Source organism: Vollenhovia emeryi, unplaced genomic scaffold, assembly GCF_000949405.1.
Source record: "Vollenhovia emeryi isolate VEMERY1.0 unplaced genomic scaffold, V.emery_V1.0 DF939123.1, whole genome shotgun sequence".
NCBI lineage: Eukaryota > Metazoa > Arthropoda > Insecta > Hymenoptera > Formicidae > Vollenhovia > Vollenhovia emeryi.
The window spans coordinates 147638-168751 of NW_011967243.1; the positions used below are offsets into that span (position 1 = coordinate 147638).

Genomic DNA, 21114 nt, shown 5'->3' on the forward strand with positions numbered 1-21114 from the left:
ACAGATGATGCCTATACCGCAATTTAGCATGTATCTAGAAAACCATTAAAGTTTACAAAGAATTGTCATTTCAATGTCTGCATTCAATGTCCGCTTTTGCTCACTATCATACGCACAAATGACTGTTTGCCGGCTGATAGTCGACATTTAGGCAACTATTTTTAGGATGGTTTATTGTCGACTTTAATTGTAGACTGAAAGTCGCCTTTCGGTAAAGCGAAAACTCGTATTCCTTTAAAAAACTTGTCAAAAATATAAAAGCGTAATTAAAACATGTAATATACATATACTTTGGTTTATTGCCTGTTTTTCATCAAGACATATGCTCATTATAATTATTTAAGTTGAATTTTATTATCTCTTAATTCTATTATATATTGTAAATATTATACGATTAAAATAGAAAAAATTTAGTCAATCGAGATGAAAAATTTACTAGTTAATATAAATAACGTAAAGTTGACATTCAGCTTAACTTTGAAGTCGACTTGGTGCTGTTTTAAGCGTGATTCTGAATTATGGATTTTAAATGATCTAAGGTGGATTTTAGCGAGCGAGCAGGATATGTACTTGTATTTATCTACTTATATAACATCGTAAGGTATCCGACGCAAGTCAGACTATCTGCTTTTATCAGGCGAAACTTTCGTACGTCGAGTTATATAATGCGTCGACCCTTGATCATTCGCGCGACGTAAAATCCTCCAGGCCGATCAAGCTCGATTTCAGCGTTCGACAAGATCGGCGATTTTTCAGCATCGACAATCGCAGCCATCGCGGGATTAATATAGAAATTGCAATATTTGCGAGCGTAGATTATCCAGTCGGAGAAAGTCTTACGAGACGAGAACGGCTAGAGAAGCGTACAAAGATTGTCAGTAAATATTGCCTAAAGTCGTGTTACATTGGTAAATATTTACATTTATTTCATAGCCGATATTGGCTTTACTGCTACATGATGTCAGCGAGCGCCATTCGTTTCATAAATGTATTGTACGTTGTACTTTGCCGTTGTCGATGACATAAAACAATGGCTAGGAAGAGAAAAACAGCGCATGTATAATGCTAAGGGTCGAGAGGTTTTTAGCTTACAACCTCTTGCAACTTGCATCTCTCGCCTTGAGCATATAAACGAGATAGATACTCGGCATATCCCGTCGACGAGTCTTGAAACTCGACGTTTCGAGATCTCAAGATTCCGGTCATCTCGCAGTTATCTAGACTGAGAAACAGTTACGGAAAGACGGGAAGCCGAGTCTAACGGAAGACGTTTGCGTGATAATGTACGCATTTATCAGCGAAATTACAATCGCAAAATCCGCAGACTCGGAGTGAAACGATCAGGATTTAGAATTTACAATTTTGCCGTACTCGGCGAATAAAACTTTCCTTTGCTATAATATATGTATTTCCTGGTACAATTGGCGCATTCATTCTCTTGTCTATTCGTCAAAACTAATCCTAAAATATCATCCATCTAATCGTAAATTACCTGCAGCGCCATCTGTGCGCTCCGCGCGCAACACGTTGCCAACAACGCGTCGGTAATACAAGTTGAAACAAACTAGTGCAGGGATGCCAATCGTCAGCTTTTGGCGCCAAAAATTGGAAATATCGTTACAAACGTCGATATGCATTCAAACTAGTTTCGATCAGTTTCGATAGTGAAATCACGAGTCGACATCAAATTAAATTGATTTTTACTTTTCGGAAATTTGCGGTTTGCTACTTTTCTCTTGCTATTAATGTGACACCCATCTTTTCTCTTTGTTTGAGCACTGCATTTCCATTTTGCTGCACGTATAATATGTTATATATAACAATACGCGAGCATTAATTATTAATTTTTTAGATATAATTTGATTTTCTATTAATTATGATAGATATTACGAGATTTGATATATAGATTATGTTAATACGAGGAGAATTTTCTTCAGGCTTCGCTATGCGTAACAAGACGCCAAGTCGATAGCGATCGAGAAATATATGTAACGTAAATAAAGTGAGTGGTTTCATTGAATTAATTGAACATGTCATTTTACTTTCAAACGACTGGAGCGAAAAGTGTGATGTGTTAAAAAACCCCAAGATTAAAGAATCGGTTTTTAAGACAGATACAGAGCACGGAGCATGCACGTTGAGGTTAATGCTGTTAACCTCGCGTAATGTTTTTAGGTGAATGATTGTCTATTTGATTAAATTTAGCAGCTCTAAGCAAACTCTCTCGACATCATTAAATAATAATTTTCATCTAAGGTATTGAAATTCCAAGTTGCAGCTTGTTTTGCAAGTTGTAATAGCAGCGGCAGTTAACGTGGTTCAACGAGTGGGACTATTTCTGGCTCTAATGTCAGCTAGATCTAAAAATTCTTCTATGGCTACACAGGCTGCTGACCCTCGCGTCATTGCACGTCATTGAATCAGACTGCATATTTTGTGGCCTACTCCCCGAGTACTACAATATTATTACAAGATTATAGGTATATTAATTAAGTTGGAAAAATGCACCTTCATATTTAAGTGTACCTCCAATCTTGATTGCATGATGATCAATTATTTGCTCTTCTTCTATAGATGACCACGATATCGGGCGACGCGGTGGGGAGAAATCATTATTTATTTGGGTTCTGATTAGGTGCATCAACAGGTAGTTTTTCGTAACAGAGATAGGCCAGTCTGTTGTGCCTTTAGCATATATAAGGACGGCCGAAAGTGGACATGCGTTAGTAATGAGAGAACAGAGGCTATTGTCGTACCTGCATTGATAATTGCCATCGATTGAATGAGTAACATCTGATTGTGTCAGTCAATTCTTATCAACTGCATATCCCATCTGCCGTTTTGTCCTTATCGGGCATTACATTGACCGCATTGAACAAGAGCTAGAGTAAGTGCGTTTAACTCTCATAATTAGTGTGCACACGTTCCCTTGGCTGTTGATAAGATTGCGATATTCAAGATTAAACTGCATTTCTTGTAATCCATCGATCAATCAATCATGAGAGATGTGGAATTTTATTTATGTATTTTATTGCTGTCATTGATTGCGACACATGATATCTTATAATATCAATAATAAAGGAGTACAATGTAAATATTTTGTTATTCTGTTAATTGACGATACTGCTAATTTAGCAATTTACTCCATTTTTCTTTCCAGCTTCTGTATCTAAAGAAGAAAACGGTCAAGTAAAAAACGCAAGTTCCTCAAATCCCTTTTAATCGTACCTGTTTATTCACCTTGTATTAATTACGGAGCGATCATCAAGATGACTGCCGGTCTGAGAACAATGAGCTTCGTAAAGTTAAATCATCGTGTCCTGCAGAGTCTAAACATTCGCAAGTATGGTGAGTAATGCCTATTGTCATTTTGTCTCTAATCAAATCGCTTCGATCATTTAATATTCCTACCTTCTTAAAGCTGTTTTAGTTTTCATTTTATGTATAATTGAATATACTTTATGTCTATTTAAGAAATATCTATAATTTGTTGTGTAATATTGAAATTGTTGTATTGAATCTGTTAACGATTAAAACGATTAAAACGATGGAAAATTTAGACAAGTGCAATTAGTCCAATTAGAAGCGTCACACTTAAAATAAGCCGGATACTTTAGGATTGTAAAGCTCATGAAAAAACATTACAACAAAAATGTACTTTACATGGTGAAAATGAAAAATGTAACGAAATACACAGATTAATAGAGAAGTCAACGCTCGTTATAAACTAACGATAAGCTATGTAACAAGGTCAACGGCCAAAATATACACTTGTATACCTATTACATAGAAATATACATGTTAGTTTATAATGTCGTGGTCTTAAATCATCGTGGCTTATTTTCACTGCATTATTATTGGTTGTGCGAGGAGAGTAAAAGATTGCAGGCAGTAATATTCGTTAGTTAAACTCTAAAACTCTTGTGAAAGAAAGTCGCACATATTTGCAAGGTACGGAACTCAATGTTTCTTTATTATTACGCTGCAGCGAACGGAAAATGTACGTTTGTGCGAGCTGTACCGCAAATCAATCTCAACGTCAGAACAAGCTTGGTGATTGACGACGTGGTTACTTGCGCGATTTCCAAGTTAGACGACATATACATAAGACGCACAAGATTGCTGTTATCTCCTGTGAGATTATATAAAAAATTAAACCGTCTTCACCACACGGGAGACGACGTGCAATTATGCGCGAAATGGAATGAGATGCGAATAGTTTTGTTATGTGTTTCAACGAGAGATCGACCTCGGTGGCGTAAAAAACTATAAGCTTCAGTTGCCGTCTTATCGCGTTCGTATCAGTATTTTAAAACAACAAGTACGATCGTTACTAGATTGCTGCATCGCGAAACGCGGAGAAGCAGAGTGAGTCGGATAATTTGTCCGCTCGTACATCGGAATGAGTGACATTAGACTTTCGCGTATTGTTAACATAATTCGCTAAGCCACGTTCCTTTTTTTCATCTGTATTCCACAGTGAGCGATCAGCTTCTCGCGGACGGCGAGGTGAAGAAATCAAGGATATCGCAGGACATTGATACCAATATGCTGAAAATCGGTTTCCTCGGCGGGGGAAAAATGGCCCAGGCGCTCGCCAAGGGTTTTATACGAGCGGGTAATTAGCTTTTTCTTCTATTTTTTATGATATATAATCTTTCGTATAATATACGCATCTACATGCTTTTCTTTACAATGATTTCACCAACCAAAGTCTACGGAAAATACCTCAACATGTTTCTCTTGTATCCTTTTCGTTTTTTACCTTTTCTTATTTTACAGGTTTAAGCAAAGGCGAAATGATGCTGGCTAGCTGCCTTCCAAACGACATTGGGAGTATCGAGTCTTTTAAGGTGAGATGACAAAGTACGATATCACATAAGGAAGGAAAATCTCGATAGATCAAAGGGTGCTTCTCTTGTTTATAATACGTTGCTTGATAAGAATGTTGCATCGATCATAAGGCGCGATTTCGCGTCGTGATGAACCGTCGATAATAATCAGTGATGCGAAATCTTTATTATCTAGTATGAAAAACATTGGACAAAGCGAAAAGGTTTCATACTGTACAATGTTTAGCTAAACTTGGAAGCTGGTAGATTGATTTCATTAAAACATGAAAACTTGTTACGCAAAGCTGTTAATTATTGATATCAACTGTAGTTGTATTGCTTTTAATTGGTCAAGGTATAGCTTCTTTCGACATTTATTTACTAAGTTATTACGATAAGATACAGTTTATACTTAATAACACTGGTTGGGCATCTGTTACATGCTTATCGATGGTCATCTATTGACCGTGTGACTTTTCAAACAATTTCTATTTATATCGTTACATGGGCGAGTTCTAGAATTGCGTTCAAGTTCTATAATATTTGTATTTACTTGATGACGTAAGACATACCAGATATGCGTAAATAAATATGTAGACAGCGGAGGCGCATGTCTCGTTAGATAAAGATATGTCTCAATACGATTATCAAGATGAAAACAATAGATAGTTAGGTACAAAAAGTTACGTTAAATTAAATTTTCAATTAAAATGAAGAAAATTGAAATGTTTGGATCATGGGTTTTGCGTTATATGTCAACTCTGTCATTAGATGTACCAGAAACATACATATCTAATTCGACGTTTTTAGGAAATGAAATCAAATACTGTTTTTACGAATGCACCTGTCATCGATCACGGTGATGTGTTAATCCTTTCGGTAAAGCCGCAAGTCGTGCCGAAAGTTTTGCCAGAGTTCAGGATACACGATAGCAACAAGTTGCTCATTTCCATCGCTATGGGCATTTCTCTGGCGTCGTTAGAAAAGGTAACACATCTCTGTCATCGAGTAATAATTTCTTGTTGCTTATTGTGCCAGCTGTTTAGAAGAAAAAAAATGTTTAGGCGCTACCGAAAGAAACACCTGTAATAAGAGTGATGCCGAATACACCTGCATTGGTTGGTTGCGGCGCTACCGTGTTTGCGCGCGGAAAATACGCGAGTGACGAGGATGCCGAAATTACCGAGAAGCTGTTTTCCGCCGTGGGCATCTGTGAAGAAGTCCCGGAAAATTTCATTGATCCCGTAACCGCCTTGGCCGGTTCTGGTCCTGCCTATGTTAGCAAACGTTCCAAAACTCCATTAGTTTATCCTGAATAATTTCTAGTAAAGTTTTTAATCAAAGTAATTGTCATAATTAAGCTAAACTCTACAAGAGTTACTCTAGAGAAGTAAGAGGCATATTTTTATAAATTTTTTTTTATTGCCTTTCTTTATGTATATTTACCAGCCTTTCTTTTAGTTTTAAATTAACAAGCCTCTTCTCATATCTTTAAGAAAGTGACTAGCATTGTTAATAGAAAATGTATTTGTTTCAGATATACATGGTAATCGAAGCGATGGCCGATGGTGGAGTTAAAATGGGACTCACTAGGCCTATTGCATATAAACTCGCGGCACAAACTGTCTTAGGTGCCGGCACCATGGTGCGCGAGACAAATCTTCATCCAGGACAGCTTAAAGACGACGTGACTTCGCCGGCAGGTCAGAATTTATATACATATATAATTAATACCATTATTTCTCTTCAACTTTCTTGCAGGCTCCACTATAACTGGGATTCATCAATTAGAGAAACATGGCTTAAGATCAGCGCTAATCGATGCTGTGGAGGCGGCGACGCTTCGATGTAGAGAAGTTAGCTCGCAACCTGAGAACAATTAATGGTAACGATTACTTGTTTATGTGCATTTTAAAAGATGATATTCATTTAGAGATGGTTTTGAATAAGACAGGACAATTATACCTGGTGATACAAATCTTAATTACATTTTCATACTATGATAACAATAATTTTGTTATATCAAAGGAATATGTTTATCGGAATTTTTAATTATTTTAACATAATTTTTGATTGTTGTACTAACTTGTTATTATGATTAACACAAGCGGTGTGATAATGACCTTGTGATAATTTGCAATTTCAACGAATCATCATTAATTTTTAAGCTGTAGTTGCAATTAAAAATACTGCTGTTAGTCTCTCTAAAAGTTTAGTAATATAATGTCGATAAGACAATTTTGTAATTAGTTAAAACGTTAGCAGAATGTTTAATTATTTGAAAGTAATCTATTTTGGTGGAAAATGTGGAAATTGACAATATAGAGATCTGGTATTAAATAATAATAAACTTGAACGCGTTTGTATTCAGCTAATGCTAGTTATACAATATGATTACAAACAATTTGAACCATATTTACAAAGTAAAAATTTATATTATACTTTTATAAATAATTGTTAAATAATTATATCAATTATTGCTTAAATAAGACTGACGTTTAAAAGTTATTTAAAAAATGTAAGGAAACTTTATGCATATATTTCTATTAAAATATCTACAGTGACTCTGAAAAACCGCCCACTACATAGCGTTGTTTCTTATTAAAAACCGAATCGAAAATTCTTCAACCATTTTTCTCTATAATGTTTAGTAAAGAAGAAATTAAGTAAAGTCGGTTTACTGACATGCGCCCAGCTAAAGATCGGCGCTAATTCGTTGGATTTTACGTAATAACAATTTCTTTTCCAAGTATTGTAGAGAAAAACGGTTCAGAGCTTTTCGGCTCAGTTTTTAATATAATTAGTGGGCGGTTTTTCCTGTATAGCACACATATGTATGCGTATAAATGTAGATTATCTATTACAAAAAATTTTGTATTGGTATGCTGTTTGATTATGTATATCACGTAGAGGTATTATTTGAATCAAGTGACATTTATTGTTTTAATATATTTTACAGTAGAGGAACTCGTGATATATAAATTATTAATAAAAATTTACGTTTACTCTATAGAAAAGAAGTATACTTTTCGTTTAATGTTTATTTAATGTAATGCCAAGCAATATCAAGTGTAAGAAATTTCTGTTAATAAATGTATAAATTCTCATGTTGAAACTTGTGTCGTTCTACAATTATTAAGCACCGATATGAAAACCGTTTCTATATTTCAATACAAGCAACAAATGCATTTTCTTTCGTTCTTCGTCTCAGCTAACGTTTGACAGCACTTTCTTTCCCTTAGTTTGCACACCACGTTTAAATCCAAGATTAAACTCCGACTTAAACATTTCTCTATAATAACTTTCCTTCACTATCTCACTTTCGGGAAGATTCTCTTGTTTGCACTTTAACACGTAGGATTTATGCATTGTGGCTATATTTAGATTCGAGTCCAAGTAACATTTATCACTGTGATCCTTAGGATCCGTCGATTTCTCGATCGGAAAGGATTTTATGTGTTGGCGCACTCGCTCCTTCACGTCCTCGCTCTTCTTAGTTTTCGGTGTGTGCCTGCCTCTTTGATCCGGTCCGATGATACCACCGGGTGACACTCGTTTCTTCTTCATCACATGCCGCACAAACTTCTCAGACACCGCAAACGTGCTGAGAAACATGGACTTGCAGACGGTAATGGATTCATTCTTGGCGAGAAGAGAATAAGTAAACGTCACTTGTCGGCACTTTGAGGAAGAACCCTTGGACTGAATGTTGCGCAAGCGAGTACGTTGTTTCGGAGATTCTTTGATGGACAATGCGATGTATTGCTTTCGCCGTTGCCACGTACACATTCTCCAAAAGGCCTTGTGCAGCTCCTCGCGTTCCTTCTCGTCTATCTTGTCCGCGCAACGCATGCGACAGGCGCACGAGTGTCCCATCTTTTTGGCCGGCACTACTTTGCCTGAAAAAAGCAAACTGTCAACTTTTGTCACTTGACTCGCCTGCATCTCAACTGTATCTACCTCCAACTCCGATGTATTCCTCCCCTTTTAATCTAGCATCTTTCTTCATGTTCACTTTCCAGTTTTCAGATTGCTTTGTACGTTTGGTACATTTTTTGTGTTCCCTCGATGGCACTGCATCCGTCTCCTGTTTAAGCTCGATTGAACTTTCTGTCAAATCCTCATTGCTTAGCGGGTCTTGCGACATATCCACCGACCGTAAATCCATAGTGTTTCCTGTAATAACACGCAACTGCAGTGGAATCCAACAAGAAATTGGAACACTAGTGTCAATATAACCTCAAGTTATTCATCTCTTTTTCTATTATTTCTCTCTGTGAGATCTATCTGGAATGTACCTATTAAGAGATAAGTTTCTACAAGTTGAGGCTCGGATTTCAATGTGAAATTTGCATCCCCAGTAGCGGTGCTTCTCAACCACGTTGCGCTCGTCGGCAATTGGTTTAAAGGGCCCGTCGAGGCTAAAGATAAACGAGGGATAAGTGATCCATCGAGAACGTATGGAGAAACAAGTCGGAGTTTACCCATATTGTTAGCAGCACGCGCGTGCATCTCCTGCCGTCGCACGGCCGACCATTCTCCGCGATCCGACGAGTCCGCTTCTGCCTCTGCCTCTGCCTCTGCCTCCGCCTCTGCCTCGTCACGCGGGACTCGCATCTTCCACGGTCGGTGGATTCGCCTTTCGAGCCGCGTGCACGCGGACGAGAGCGAACCTCGCCAACCTTGCGCACAGTCACCATGTGATCGGAAACGACAGCGGTCGCGGGACAATTTTTAGCGTTCAAGGATCCGAGCGTTTGACGTACAACGTTTCGTTTCAAAGGGGACCTAGCACCAGATCGTTCCACATTGCACATAGCACGGAACACAACCAAAACGTGCACATTGGCTACATAGTTTTCAATCTAGAGGGCGTATCGCCAATCCTCCGGCACCACGGTCTTGTAAAACGATTGACTCGCGCCGAATATTTCGGTACAATAGACTGTTTTCGACCGAGGTCAGAGGTGTTGATCGCGCTACGTCATTTCTTGGAACCGGGGCTCGGCGACCGAGTTGTTTACAGCGAACCGTACGCGGGATTATTCGCGTGGCGATAATTGAACGAGTCGGTTGTGCCCGCACCGCTCCGCATGTCGTAGTATTCTTTCTATACAATTATATATCCAACAATTATACGTAGAAAAGTGCGCGTATAACATAAAGTTGGCATTTTCGTCGCGTTCGGGAGTAATCGGGAGTGCCGTTTAGTGTTGGATCTTTGTGCTTTCGCGAGTGTGCCGGAGCAGACCTGACAATGAGTGGAGGAGGAGGCCCGGGAAAGGCATCGGGCATCGGCGGAGCAACTTTACGGTAAGTGTTATTTTTCATTTTCTGTAAAAGCAATCTTTCTTCCAGTTTCGAAATATAATCATTAGAAAAGAAGAATAATTGGAAATAATAAATTGTATTTTTCTGTTACAGAATCAACACAGCTACCTCCGCTGCTGCGCATCGGATGGTAAGCCACAACATAATTTCCTATTTATGCAGCTGTGACGACGCCGCGCTTTGATTGGCTCTGGTTCGAGCGCGCAATCAAAGTTTGAAATTTTCTCGGGAGGACTAGTTGGACAAGCCGCCGTTAGTCGTCATTGCGTGTCGCGAGTAGTGACGGCGGACCGCAAAAGCGTCTCGTGATTATTACCGCTCTCTCAAGTCAATCTCGTACGCGAGGAATATTCGCGAGTGTTTTCTGTCGAGTACAACGTACCGAACACTGCGTGCGATCGCGATTACATGTTTATATACCGCACTTTGGCAATCTGTATCCGACAATTCCTTACTGCGTACGACTTGGCGGTACCGGGCCGACATCTTTGATTCTTGGAGCCTGTGCGATGTGGAAATCCGTACGATATCGAGACTTTCAACGTGTAGTTTATTTGTAACGAAAAGGATCGTAGCAAAGTTCGTTGAGGTCGATCCAATTTCTTCCCGGCGCCGGCGTCTCGTTGCGCGGTACAGCGCCGAGGCTCGCTCGACGTTGGCGGGACAGTAAAAATGTCGCCGCAAACATTTCGTCAAGGCTACTTGGCGCAGACTTGAAGCCTCTTTGACTTGGAAGCCGTGGACGCGTGTCTGTAAAACATTGGTATTCTCATAGTGAAATACATGGCAGTTGAGCGAATGGCGCGGGAGTCGGTAAGGTCGGGAGTTGCTCGAGCAAGAGCCCGGGTCGAGTACCGACAGATGTCGCCGCGAGTATCTTTTGGCCGGAGCCCGCGTGATCAGAGCAGCGGTCCGCCATCTTGCGCGTGTGTGCCGCGGACCTTGTTGTGCGCGTCGCGAGTTTTCGCGTGACGCGTGATATGCGTAAACGTCAAGGTGCAGCGAGGTTTCCGCGGAAGGCGTTCGACGGAGGTGACGCAACGTGACGACCCGAGGGACGGGTGCGGTGCGTGCGACGACGAGCGGCCCCGGTGTCTTGGCGGTAAGTCGTCACTTTTCCAGATCGACGCTTTATCTCGCGCGCGCGCTCCGTTTGCGACGCCGATCCTTCCTCTCACCGTTCCAAGCGGACTCCCGGAGCGCGGAACGGCAGGGAAATTGTCACGTGTCGCAAAGTTGGCGCCTAGATTCTCCAACATTCCAAGTCCCTCCTTCGCCTCGTATTTCTTACCTAACTTTACCTGCTCGCGTCAGCTGTGCGCCGCGTCCGTGTGCCTTGCCTCTCGATGTGTCGCGACGACCGGCGCGAGCTCGATCGCGTTTCCTAATTTTCCGTCAACTCTGACAGTGGTCCGAGTTCGCGGTGACATTTTTTGCGTGGGCGTTGGATAATTATATCGCAGTCGAGCGGAACGCTTACGTCAGCGCACGCCTATGAGCGACGCTTGCGTGTGCGCGAGGAAAATTAACGCACGCTTCGCGAAGCAAGCTTGTGCACGTGTTGCTTCGGACTCGGCCGGATCACTTGGTGAGAACTCGCGGCGTCTACAAATATGTGCGCGTCGTACCGATGCTTTGTCACTTTCATATTAGATCATCTTTACGTACAGGAGAAATCCTTGTACGCGATACACGGAGCAAAGAGAGCTCCGGATAAACAATTCGACTTTACAAACATTAAGGAATTTTTTCTCGAGGCATAACTTCTCCGCAGTTAATTGTTCCTCCCATCTCTTTTCTCGCTTAATTTCTTCTTCTCCGCTTGCTTCGCCATGTCCGGCTCTTGGCGATTCTTCCTCAAGGTTGAATTATGAATCATTCTCGTATCCTTCGATAGCTCAGTTGGTAGAGCGGTGGACTGTAGTTGGGTACATCGAGAGACATCCATAGGTCGCTGGTTCAAATCCGGCTCGAAGGAGTTTTTTTTTCGCCATTATATTTCATCGAAATACCATTCCATTGCCAATTTCTCTGTATTTTTATCGAAAGAAGGAGAAATATTGCAAGTTTTATAAACTTTTTTACATCTTTTTTATTTTACATAAATAAATATTTGTGTGAAAAAAAACTCGTTAGAAACAATAGTACAATGGGACGTAAATGCTTTTATACAGTTATATTATTGCTAAAGAAATTAGACATCTCATAAACTTTTGGATTTTGCCTACTTCCCTTTCTTCTGAAATAGTTGATGCGATATACCAATACCGAGTCTGCGAAGATGAAAAGAGGAGAACGTGTGCCCGTTATGAGCTAAGCTAAGCAAGAAGCTCCACGAATAAAATTAAGATGTTGGTTTAAAATAATAACTAATTAATTTCCAGTAGGATGTAAAACATATTATGGTCGGACGTCTATACTTGGTCGAAACCCGTTCATCTTTAGCGCGATAATTTAATATAAAAAGAAATAAGAGTGAGGATAAAAAGATTGAATTAACGAGGGGAGAACAAGATGGAGTAACTTGAAAGCAATTATAAATCCTTATTTCGTTGGTAGTTTTCCCGCTGACGCTAACACACGTAATCTGACTTGGGCAAAACTTGGGCAAAATGATATTGTTATCGTAGTCGTATGCCTGCAACGATATCGTGCGCGATGACGCGGAGGGTACCGTGATCTAAATGGATGAGCTAAAAACGGGCGGCGCGGCGAGCGGACGGGGGGGGGGGGCTATGAATATTGGCGGTTAAACGGATTAAAGGCCGAAAAATATCCATATTATCGGACATATGGGATGGCTATAAGGCGCAGTCGCGCGAGCCCACGATATATATCCGTGGTAATTTATAGCCGCGTTCTAATCGTCTTTTCCAGCTATAATTTATTACCACTCCATCCATATTTATTGGCGCTTCGGCCACTGCATTCTGCCGACCATCAGATTGGTTATATTGTTGGCGGCCCGGTACACACTGCAATAAATTATCCAGCGCGCCAAGGTGCGACGGCTGACGCGCACTGATAGATTGCGGTGGAGAGGAGAAACGATTTATTTAAGTAGTGCGCTATTTTACGCGTCCCCTGGCAATCTTGAGTACGTATCCGTGTATATGATTTCGGATATCGTATATCGCCTATTGCGAATTCAAGTGGGAGAAACAAGTGCTTGGATTGATTTGAGACACTCGCGATATAAGTCGCGGATAATGAAGTTGAAATTCACCATACCATTTACTAGTAAACTCCCACGATTACATCATTTTCCGGACAAGTTTTAAGAGTAAATTCTCTCCGTGTACTATAGAGAATAAAATTCCGGCGACTTAAATTTGAGCGATAATCGGTTCGTTTACTTGATTTTACATTCTGATGATACTCCTTTGTCGACCGGCCATCGTAAATTAAACATTTGTACCGTAATGCGGTTCGTGCGTAGCATCAAAGCTCCATGCATAGGCGACACACGCATAATTTGCGTGCATAAACGCGCGCGAGCGTGCAGAGGAATCGTTGCAGGTTCCGATTTCTGCTAATATCTCGCGTGCATTATTACACGGGTGACACATTTTGCATTGATAATAACACGGTGCTCGACGTGCCGCGATACGACACAGTTTATGCTGAAAAAAATTATCGGTACATTTAAATATTTATGACCTGGCGAACAATGACTGACGGCTGGTAATTGGTTACGCGATTTTTACATATTGGAAATATCGACGTGTTAAAAGTTTTACGTTCCGTCTGGTATATATGGGAATCAATTGAGTTTATGACCTAAAATAATTTTTATCGCCAACTAAAGCAATAAAAAAAATGGTATAGCTTTATCGACGATATTTCTCGCGACGCGATTACCGAATCCATGTAGTGAAAAATAAGCCACAATTATCGCGGTAACTACGACTCAAGTTTTAGCCGAGGTAAACTTTCTCCTCTGCGAGAAAGCGAATTGAGTCGGTGGTATTAATGAGGAATAATTAGAATGACCCCGCGCGCGAAAAGAATGCCGTAGATAAAATTGATCGACGCGGGCGATTAAATAGGCAAGACGAGAGACCGAATTTACGAGTGAAAACGCGCGGTGCCGCCGTTTCCACGTTGGCGTGCACGCGCGATATTACGTTCCTGTTCAGTGGCATAGCGCGTAATCGGCCGTTAAATTCGCCCAGTGTCGGCATGAACACAAAACGATTCAATTAGCGCGTTCGGCTTCCGACGCGTCACCGCATGCGACAGCGATACTCCCGTCCGGTCGCTTCTCTTCCAATTTCGTGCTCTCGCAAGGGTACGGTGGTCGTTTATTGTTATTCAAATGACGAGAAGCTGTATGCGAAATAATTCGATCGACGCGACCGAAATTCCGGCCTGCCCGGAACATTTAAAACGTCGTCGCGACATCGCGACGCGTTAATGAGCGTTACTTTCGGAAATGTAATGGCTGGAATATATCGGCGTCAGGGTCCATATTGAACATTCCCGCGGGAATCCTTCAATTCGCAAGTGTACGACACCTAAAATGACTCGCGGCAACCGCAACAATGACCACCTCGTCATTTCAACCTTTAGGTTCCCGATAGCTTTTGTCTCATTGCGTGATCGTCGCCGAAAGGTATCATTTATACGGGTACGGGAGGATCTACGGTTTAGACATCACGTCGGCTACATGAATTATTAACGACGGGCTTGCAATAGGGAATTCCCACGGTGCGGCAAGAGACGCGTGTGTCGCCGAAACTCTGTGAGTTGTGTTATTAGTTGCCGCCATTGAAAGGCATGGGTCCTCTCATATCGTGTCCGTCCGATTATCCCGCGTGCTATACAGAGCGATATCATTTTCGACAGACGCTGAGAATTCCCCGTTCTGCTTTTCTAATTACCCAATTGCCTAAAAGTGCACTTGAATTTCTACGTTTTTAATATATAATTGCCGCGTCAGTTATCCTTATAGAATGTCAAGTAAATTTTGGTCATGTATGAAAAAGTAATGTGAGTTTAACGTAGCAAATTCGACCTGGGATTCACCACTGCTATTACTAAGTACGAGTTACTTGATATCGGGGAAGAAAAGGAATTTTTTTCAATTTCATAAAATGTTAACAGGCAATTTGCATTCGCAAAAGTTGGATCGCCCTGTAGGTATGTTTCAAAGTGCCACAGGGGGATAACGCGGATGGATGCGGACGTCGACTTACAACCTACTATCTGGATTAACATATTATCTCTCGTCTCAAAGGGCTTTTCATGTCATTAGGTAAGGCGGATCTGCAATAACAATGATTGTTGTGCTTGTGGGGTTTGCCGCGGGCTACGCGCCTGTTTCCCCGCAATTTCGCCTTTGGAGTTGATGCATAATGTATAATTTAATTTAATGTAATACTACAACGTAATGTCAGCAAACGCGGGATATTACGTCGTAAACGAAGCGTGGTTAATAGTTGCTAATTGATTGCGAAGCATCGTGCACTCGTGCGACAATAAATTTTCTATTACGTCGAATAGTTGAAGATAAATAAGCACCGTGTCGAGCACATCTTTTCGATTCATTTTCAACTCAATTCAAACATTTTTCAACGCGATACGCCAAAGTAGATATCTCCATAATTAATTTCATCGAAATACAAACATGATCTACTCATGATCGCAGAAGGGAGGGCTTTATCATTCTGTACAGCTATGTTATTAAACTCATCTCACTGTTGCCTGACAACTTGGCTAGCCAATAACATGTAGATTGGAGCCTCGGCGCGGCATTATCGTGCATCTTTATCATGCGAGACAAAGAAGGAGAAATATCAGCTCCATTGGCAAACGTGCGAAGGCATCTTCTCGGTCACGCTCCGTTTCATCCCGGGTTCGCGTGCCAAGAGTAGTTTACGTGAGCATAGTTTCACGCTTTATCCGTCGAGGTATGCCCGAATGGCGTTTGGCAATCATGCGTGGGAGGCATCATTGTCACGCTTATATCTAAATATGAAAGGAACTCTGATGTAAACGGGTTACCGTGTGCTCCGAATAACATTTTTTCCTGGGCGGAGTTGTTAAGTTTGAAAAGTCGGGAAAAATTGCGAGAAAGAGAGAGAGAGAGAGGAGGTGCGAGAGTGATTAGAGGCAGAATTTCGTCTGACAATTAATTCATGAGAAAAAGTTTGGTACGTGTAACCGAGTCGCTACACGTTTCGCATGGTTCGTGAAATTTTTTGTGCTGCAGGGCTGCGTGTCCGACAAGTTAGGCAGAATTATTACTGTATGATAATAATTAATAAAAGAATTTCGCATGATAATTCGCTTGCCATATACCTAGTCGAATAATTTTTTCGGCATCGTTCTTGATATTTCAACGATGTAACTTTGTCTCTTCCACGGCGTGGTACTATAAATATAGATAAATTACACAAAAGCCGCGAAAATCCAAGCAAATAAATTGTTGAATACCTGATATACTCTGGGGGGAAGCTCTATTCTCTTTTCGAAGAATAGGCAAATATGCGAAACTACGTAGAAAGCGTAAAGAAAGTTGCTGCATATCGACGTTACCATCTCGAAACGGAAAAGACGTTAGTCTAGAAACCTCCTTGGGTCAAGTATTTCTGGGTTCGCGGAGTTCACACATATACTTGATGGCACTTAATTAATTACGGCGAATCAAAAGCAGCTGGACAGATACCGATGACACAGCTATAAATTTATTCCGTAGACGTCTTACGCTAAACTTGTCTTCGATATTACTCCTTTATTATCAAGATATGCCCGAGCTTCTGAACTGAGACTGAAATAGTGAAATAAATGTTGCAATGTTGAAAACGTTATTACGCGAATTTATGAGAAATTAATTATCTATTAGAGACAAATCCGATTAATTTTTTAGCTGAGCCAAGAGAAAAATGAAATAGTCGGTAATATCATAAATTTAATATTTATTAAACCCGTATGTTTCCAATCAACTTATCTTGTCTGGAATATTAATGTGTATATTATAATTGTTTATAAAGAAGATGGAAAATATCATCATATTGTATAATTTATACAACATTTGCGGCTTCGATTATTAAATAAATTAGTATGAAATACTAGATAACTTTAAATAAATACTAGTTTTAAAATTGATTTCTATGAGACATTTCTATGAAACATTGAAAGTTGAATATCTCTTCCATAAATTGATTTGAGACATGACGCGTGTCAACTGTCGTTGTTGAATTAATCAATTATTGTTCAGTATTGCATATTTTTCTACTCTACGAGTAATCCTGATATATGACTCGAGGTTGATGCAATCTTGCAATAAATATCTTTATGATGTCTAGTTTGAAGAAAGTGAACTTTCCAAGGATTATGACAGCGCGACAGAGCATAATCACTGGATGGGTTGCGCCGGAAGTTGATCCGATTCTCCAACGAGTGTGGACAGCGCGTTAATGAAATGGTCTAAGTAACGGCCGCGCATAACGCATCTCGCGGTGTATAAAGTGTGATCCCTGGGATCTTTACTGTTATGCAAATCGGGAACGACGCGAACGGGGGCCGACCAAAGTGATTCACGAAAGCGTTACGCGACGCCGGGCCCGGTAACCCCCTAATTTTAATTAAGATCGCTATCAATTCCGCCCATTCTCAGCGCGGCTGGTGGCTCCTTGTTTCCCCGGTCGTTTCACTAACCCACTTTGGCAGTTTCTTTGTTACGGATTGCGTGTATTCCCTAGCAAGGACATTGAGGTATATTACCGGTGATGTAAAAGCTCCTTCATTTTCAACACGTAGGAACAAGCACGAATACCCGCACGAACATCAAACTTGGCACTGCAACTGCTTTTGACGAAATGCTTTCGCAGCGATATATTTCGGAATAAAACGACTCATTAGTAACCCAGAAGCAGTATATTTGATCTTGATTGCGCTAAAGTGGTCCGCGACAGCTTTAATAGACGTTAAAATATACATGTTTCTACTTTCTTTTTTCACATTATATCTTTGATATATTTATCGTACAGTCCTACCTAATTCGCATACTTCTCATTGTGTGTGTACATGATTATATGGCAATTTACTTGTACAAAATTTATGGTTGCCAATGTAGGCATTCGAGAGTCTGGCTCACGAAAAAGGGCAACTCAGTCTTGAGGTACTTAATCATATAAATGTATATATAATATTTCTTTCCCGTTGTGCAGTTATTCGCTACTCACTTTCTCAATATTGGTATCTCACGAGCTGAGAACGGCGACGTTTTCGATTAGACGAAAGGATCCCTGTCCCGAATCGATTGAGATTGTGTCCTTTTCATTCTGTTGCCGGATTCCGACGCGCAATCCGGTTCCCAGTCGCATCCCAAACAAATATCAGGAGCGACCAATATTGATTCTGGCGCTCCTGCTTTTCTGCTTTCGGCGTTCCTTGCTCGTCACACATTTTCTACAACAATGGCTCTGTTCCGAGAGGGAATTTATGTCCGCGTAATAAAATGCTGTAAAGGCTTAATCCACGTCTACGGATATCTACGTGTTCGTGCAGCTTCAGTTGCTAGGGGTGCCTATTCTCTCAGATTTCTACAGCTCTCTAGACTACGTCTATTGTTTCCAAACTAGAAAAGTGTTAAATTATAGAGCTATTGATTAGAGTACGTGCTTACGAACGTTCACGGAGAAAAATAGCATTTCAAAGACATTTTTTAGTCTGGCTAAATATTTCCAATATTTTCATTAATATAGTAACTTTTTCTTTACTTACTCGATAATTTATTCAAGATAAATCTAATACGTATACGTACGAAAGCAAAGAAATAGTGACTTGAAGCACGCAAAATTTCATTTTGTTGTGTGGAATTATACAAAACAAAACATTTCGTCGGGCATAAGAGATGACGAATCTGCTGATGCTGCGAATATATCGACCGCGTTGCACGGCGATGCGATGGAGGCTCAATTTCAATTTTCCGCCCTTCGGACACAGGCTGCAGCAGGTTGCAGCTTGCAGCATCGCGCGACTGCAATCGGCACTCGTGCCGATATGCGATGGTACGACCGAGACAATATTCCGTGAGGTGGTCCTTCCCTAATGGCTAATAAACCAGTTCTCAATAAATTCTCCTCTCTTTCTCTTCCTCTCTCTCGCTACTCTCCTATTCTAATATCCACCCCCTTCGTTCGCCCTACTTCCGTCCGTGCGGACACTCGTCTCTAGTGGATATTCGGATCGAAATGGGCTAGCAGCCAATATCGAAGCGTTCTCCTGATAGTCGTAACCGTCGTCGTTCAGTTTCCGCACGCTGTCCCTTGTACTCGCTTTCGTTATCATTTTACGCGACACGGCGCGGCAGCCGCAATGAGACGGGCACTGTTTTAACGCGGTGCCCAATATTGTAAAGACTTGAAAAATTTAATAAAATTTTCCATACGAAAAGACTTTCGATTCAAGTTACAAGTCGAATGACTTTAAACACAAATCTGCATGAGAAAAACTATCGTAACAAATTTTAATTTCCGTAGGATATTTATTAATCTTTGAAATTGCCAGAAACCAAATTTGTTTGCCGTATATTAGGTATATTTACAATATCGAACGCATGTCGATAGATCCAAAAACGTGTTGGAAAAATTGAAAAATGTAGAGAATACTCTCTCTCTCTCGATGAAAACTTGATGGTTTTAATATATACGCGAAGACAGATATTACGCAAGAATATTACGCAAGAACGTCGGTTGCTGATAACGAGTATCGGGATGACGGCGTGACAGTTCTCGAATACAAATTGACAATCAGACGAACATTGTACCGTACCATCGCCAGCGAACTGACTTCAGAAGTTCCCTCGGCAGCTTCGTTCGCGCCGACATTCGTCTCCATTGAATATTCACCTCGCTGTCGGAAGCCAATATTGAACTTGTCGATAACTGCATTCCACATCATGTATCCGAGTTCCTTGACCGGCTAATTAACTAAAAATTATTTGAATTTCGTCTTGATTCTCTGACCTGCTAGGAAATTGTCAGTCGATTCGATCGAACGTACGGTAATTCTCCAACAGTCCACCAAGCCACGTGCAAATGTATCAATTACGTAGTAAAAAAATTGATTACAAATGGAGAAAATTTATTTACGATAAGATAAGAGAGAAACATCTGTTATCCAGGAGGAAAGGTCAATATTCTGAGAGGTGGTAGTATCGGTCATTTTAAGCAAAAATGCTCGTATGAATATATGTCCCATTCCCCACTGTTTTCGCGATAGAGCTATTTGAATGTACAGTTGCAAAATTACTGACAAGAAAAAAAACGTAATATTTCTAATATTTATTGTTGAAGGGATACATTTTTCACAGATCATAAGCGACGAAAGCGTCGACGGTATTTTTCAAGAGCAGCAGTAGCACTACCGTCACAGAAACCGTAAACACACGGCATGTCTGCATATTCGACATTTGTGAATATGCGAGGCATTTTCAACATTTCTACAATGTTATCAACAGTCAACAGACGTATAAGAGTAAATTCCCGCAGACGTTTATGAGGTTGGATAAAGAGTAAAGTGTAGAGAAAAAAAATAAATACACGAGACATTCGAGTAGCTCTATCACGGAAACAGTGGGGAATTGCTTGAAATAACCGATACTAGCACCTCCCATAATATTGACCTTTCCTCCTGGAACACCCTGTATAATAATAATTGTAATGAAATCCAGTAATTAAGCATTTATTCGATGTGAGTCGATATAGGTACATACAAAATATTTATCCAATATATACAATGTTTTTAAAGATAAATAATTTGTAAAACAATTTTAGACACGGTCGGAATTACAGACACGAAATGCTCATCATTTTCATTATAAAACATTTGCTATGACAACGTAATCCGATCGATAGTAAATCTTGCGGTATTACGGTACGATGCATTTTGCTTGCTTTCGCATGGAGAAACATTGTGAAAGTTTCAAAATCCTCGCTCTTGT

General features: G+C 40.4%; 3 protein-coding genes and 1 non-coding gene across 6 annotated transcripts in view; 3 read left to right on the forward strand and 1 right to left on the reverse strand.

The window, feature by feature from the left end:
• Positions 1–2266: 2266 nt before the first annotated feature.
• On the forward strand, positions 2267–7152 carry LOC105569547 (pyrroline-5-carboxylate reductase). Of its 2 annotated transcripts, XM_012026103.1 has the most exons (9): positions 2267–2480; positions 2575–2887; positions 3161–3348; positions 4481–4618; positions 4783–4853; positions 5643–5819; positions 5897–6109; positions 6370–6535; positions 6594–7152. In XM_012026103.1, the coding sequence occupies exons 3-9, from the start codon at positions 3270–3272 to the stop codon at positions 6713–6715; spliced, it is 966 nt and encodes a 321-aa protein (XP_011881493.1). In that variant the 5' UTR covers positions 2267–2480; positions 2575–2887; positions 3161–3269; the 3' UTR covers positions 6716–7152. The 2 variants fall into 2 exon arrangements, with proteins under 2 accessions (XP_011881493.1, XP_011881494.1); XM_012026104.1 differs by lacking the exons at positions 2267–2480; positions 2575–2887; positions 3161–3348 and adding an exon at positions 4348–4368.
• Positions 7153–7745: 593 nt separating this feature from the next.
• Positions 7746–9702, reverse strand: LOC105569548. Its single transcript, XM_012026105.1, has 4 exons — positions 9317–9702; positions 9131–9253; positions 8793–9008; positions 7746–8731 (listed from the first exon to the last, which is right to left on the reverse strand). The coding sequence occupies exons 1-4, from the start codon at positions 9447–9449 to the stop codon at positions 8040–8042; spliced, it is 1164 nt and encodes a 387-aa protein (XP_011881495.1). The 5' UTR covers positions 9450–9702; the 3' UTR covers positions 7746–8039.
• Positions 9703–10293: 591 nt separating this feature from the next.
• The window catches only part of LOC105569551 (von Hippel-Lindau disease tumor suppressor), a 38590-nt gene continuing 27769 nt past the window's right edge, over positions 10294–21114 (forward strand). The window contains exon 1 of one of the 2 annotated variants that reach the window (XM_012026109.1): positions 10294–11265. The gene's annotated coding sequence lies outside the window, so the exon portion shown is untranslated. The remainder of the gene's footprint in view (positions 11266–21114) is intronic. The other variant, XM_012026108.1, reaches the window with a different exon arrangement.
• Trnay-gua lies at positions 12051–12141 on the forward strand. Its single transcript is given in 2 exon segments — positions 12051–12087; positions 12106–12141. It is a non-coding gene; the product is annotated as a tRNA-Tyr (tRNA).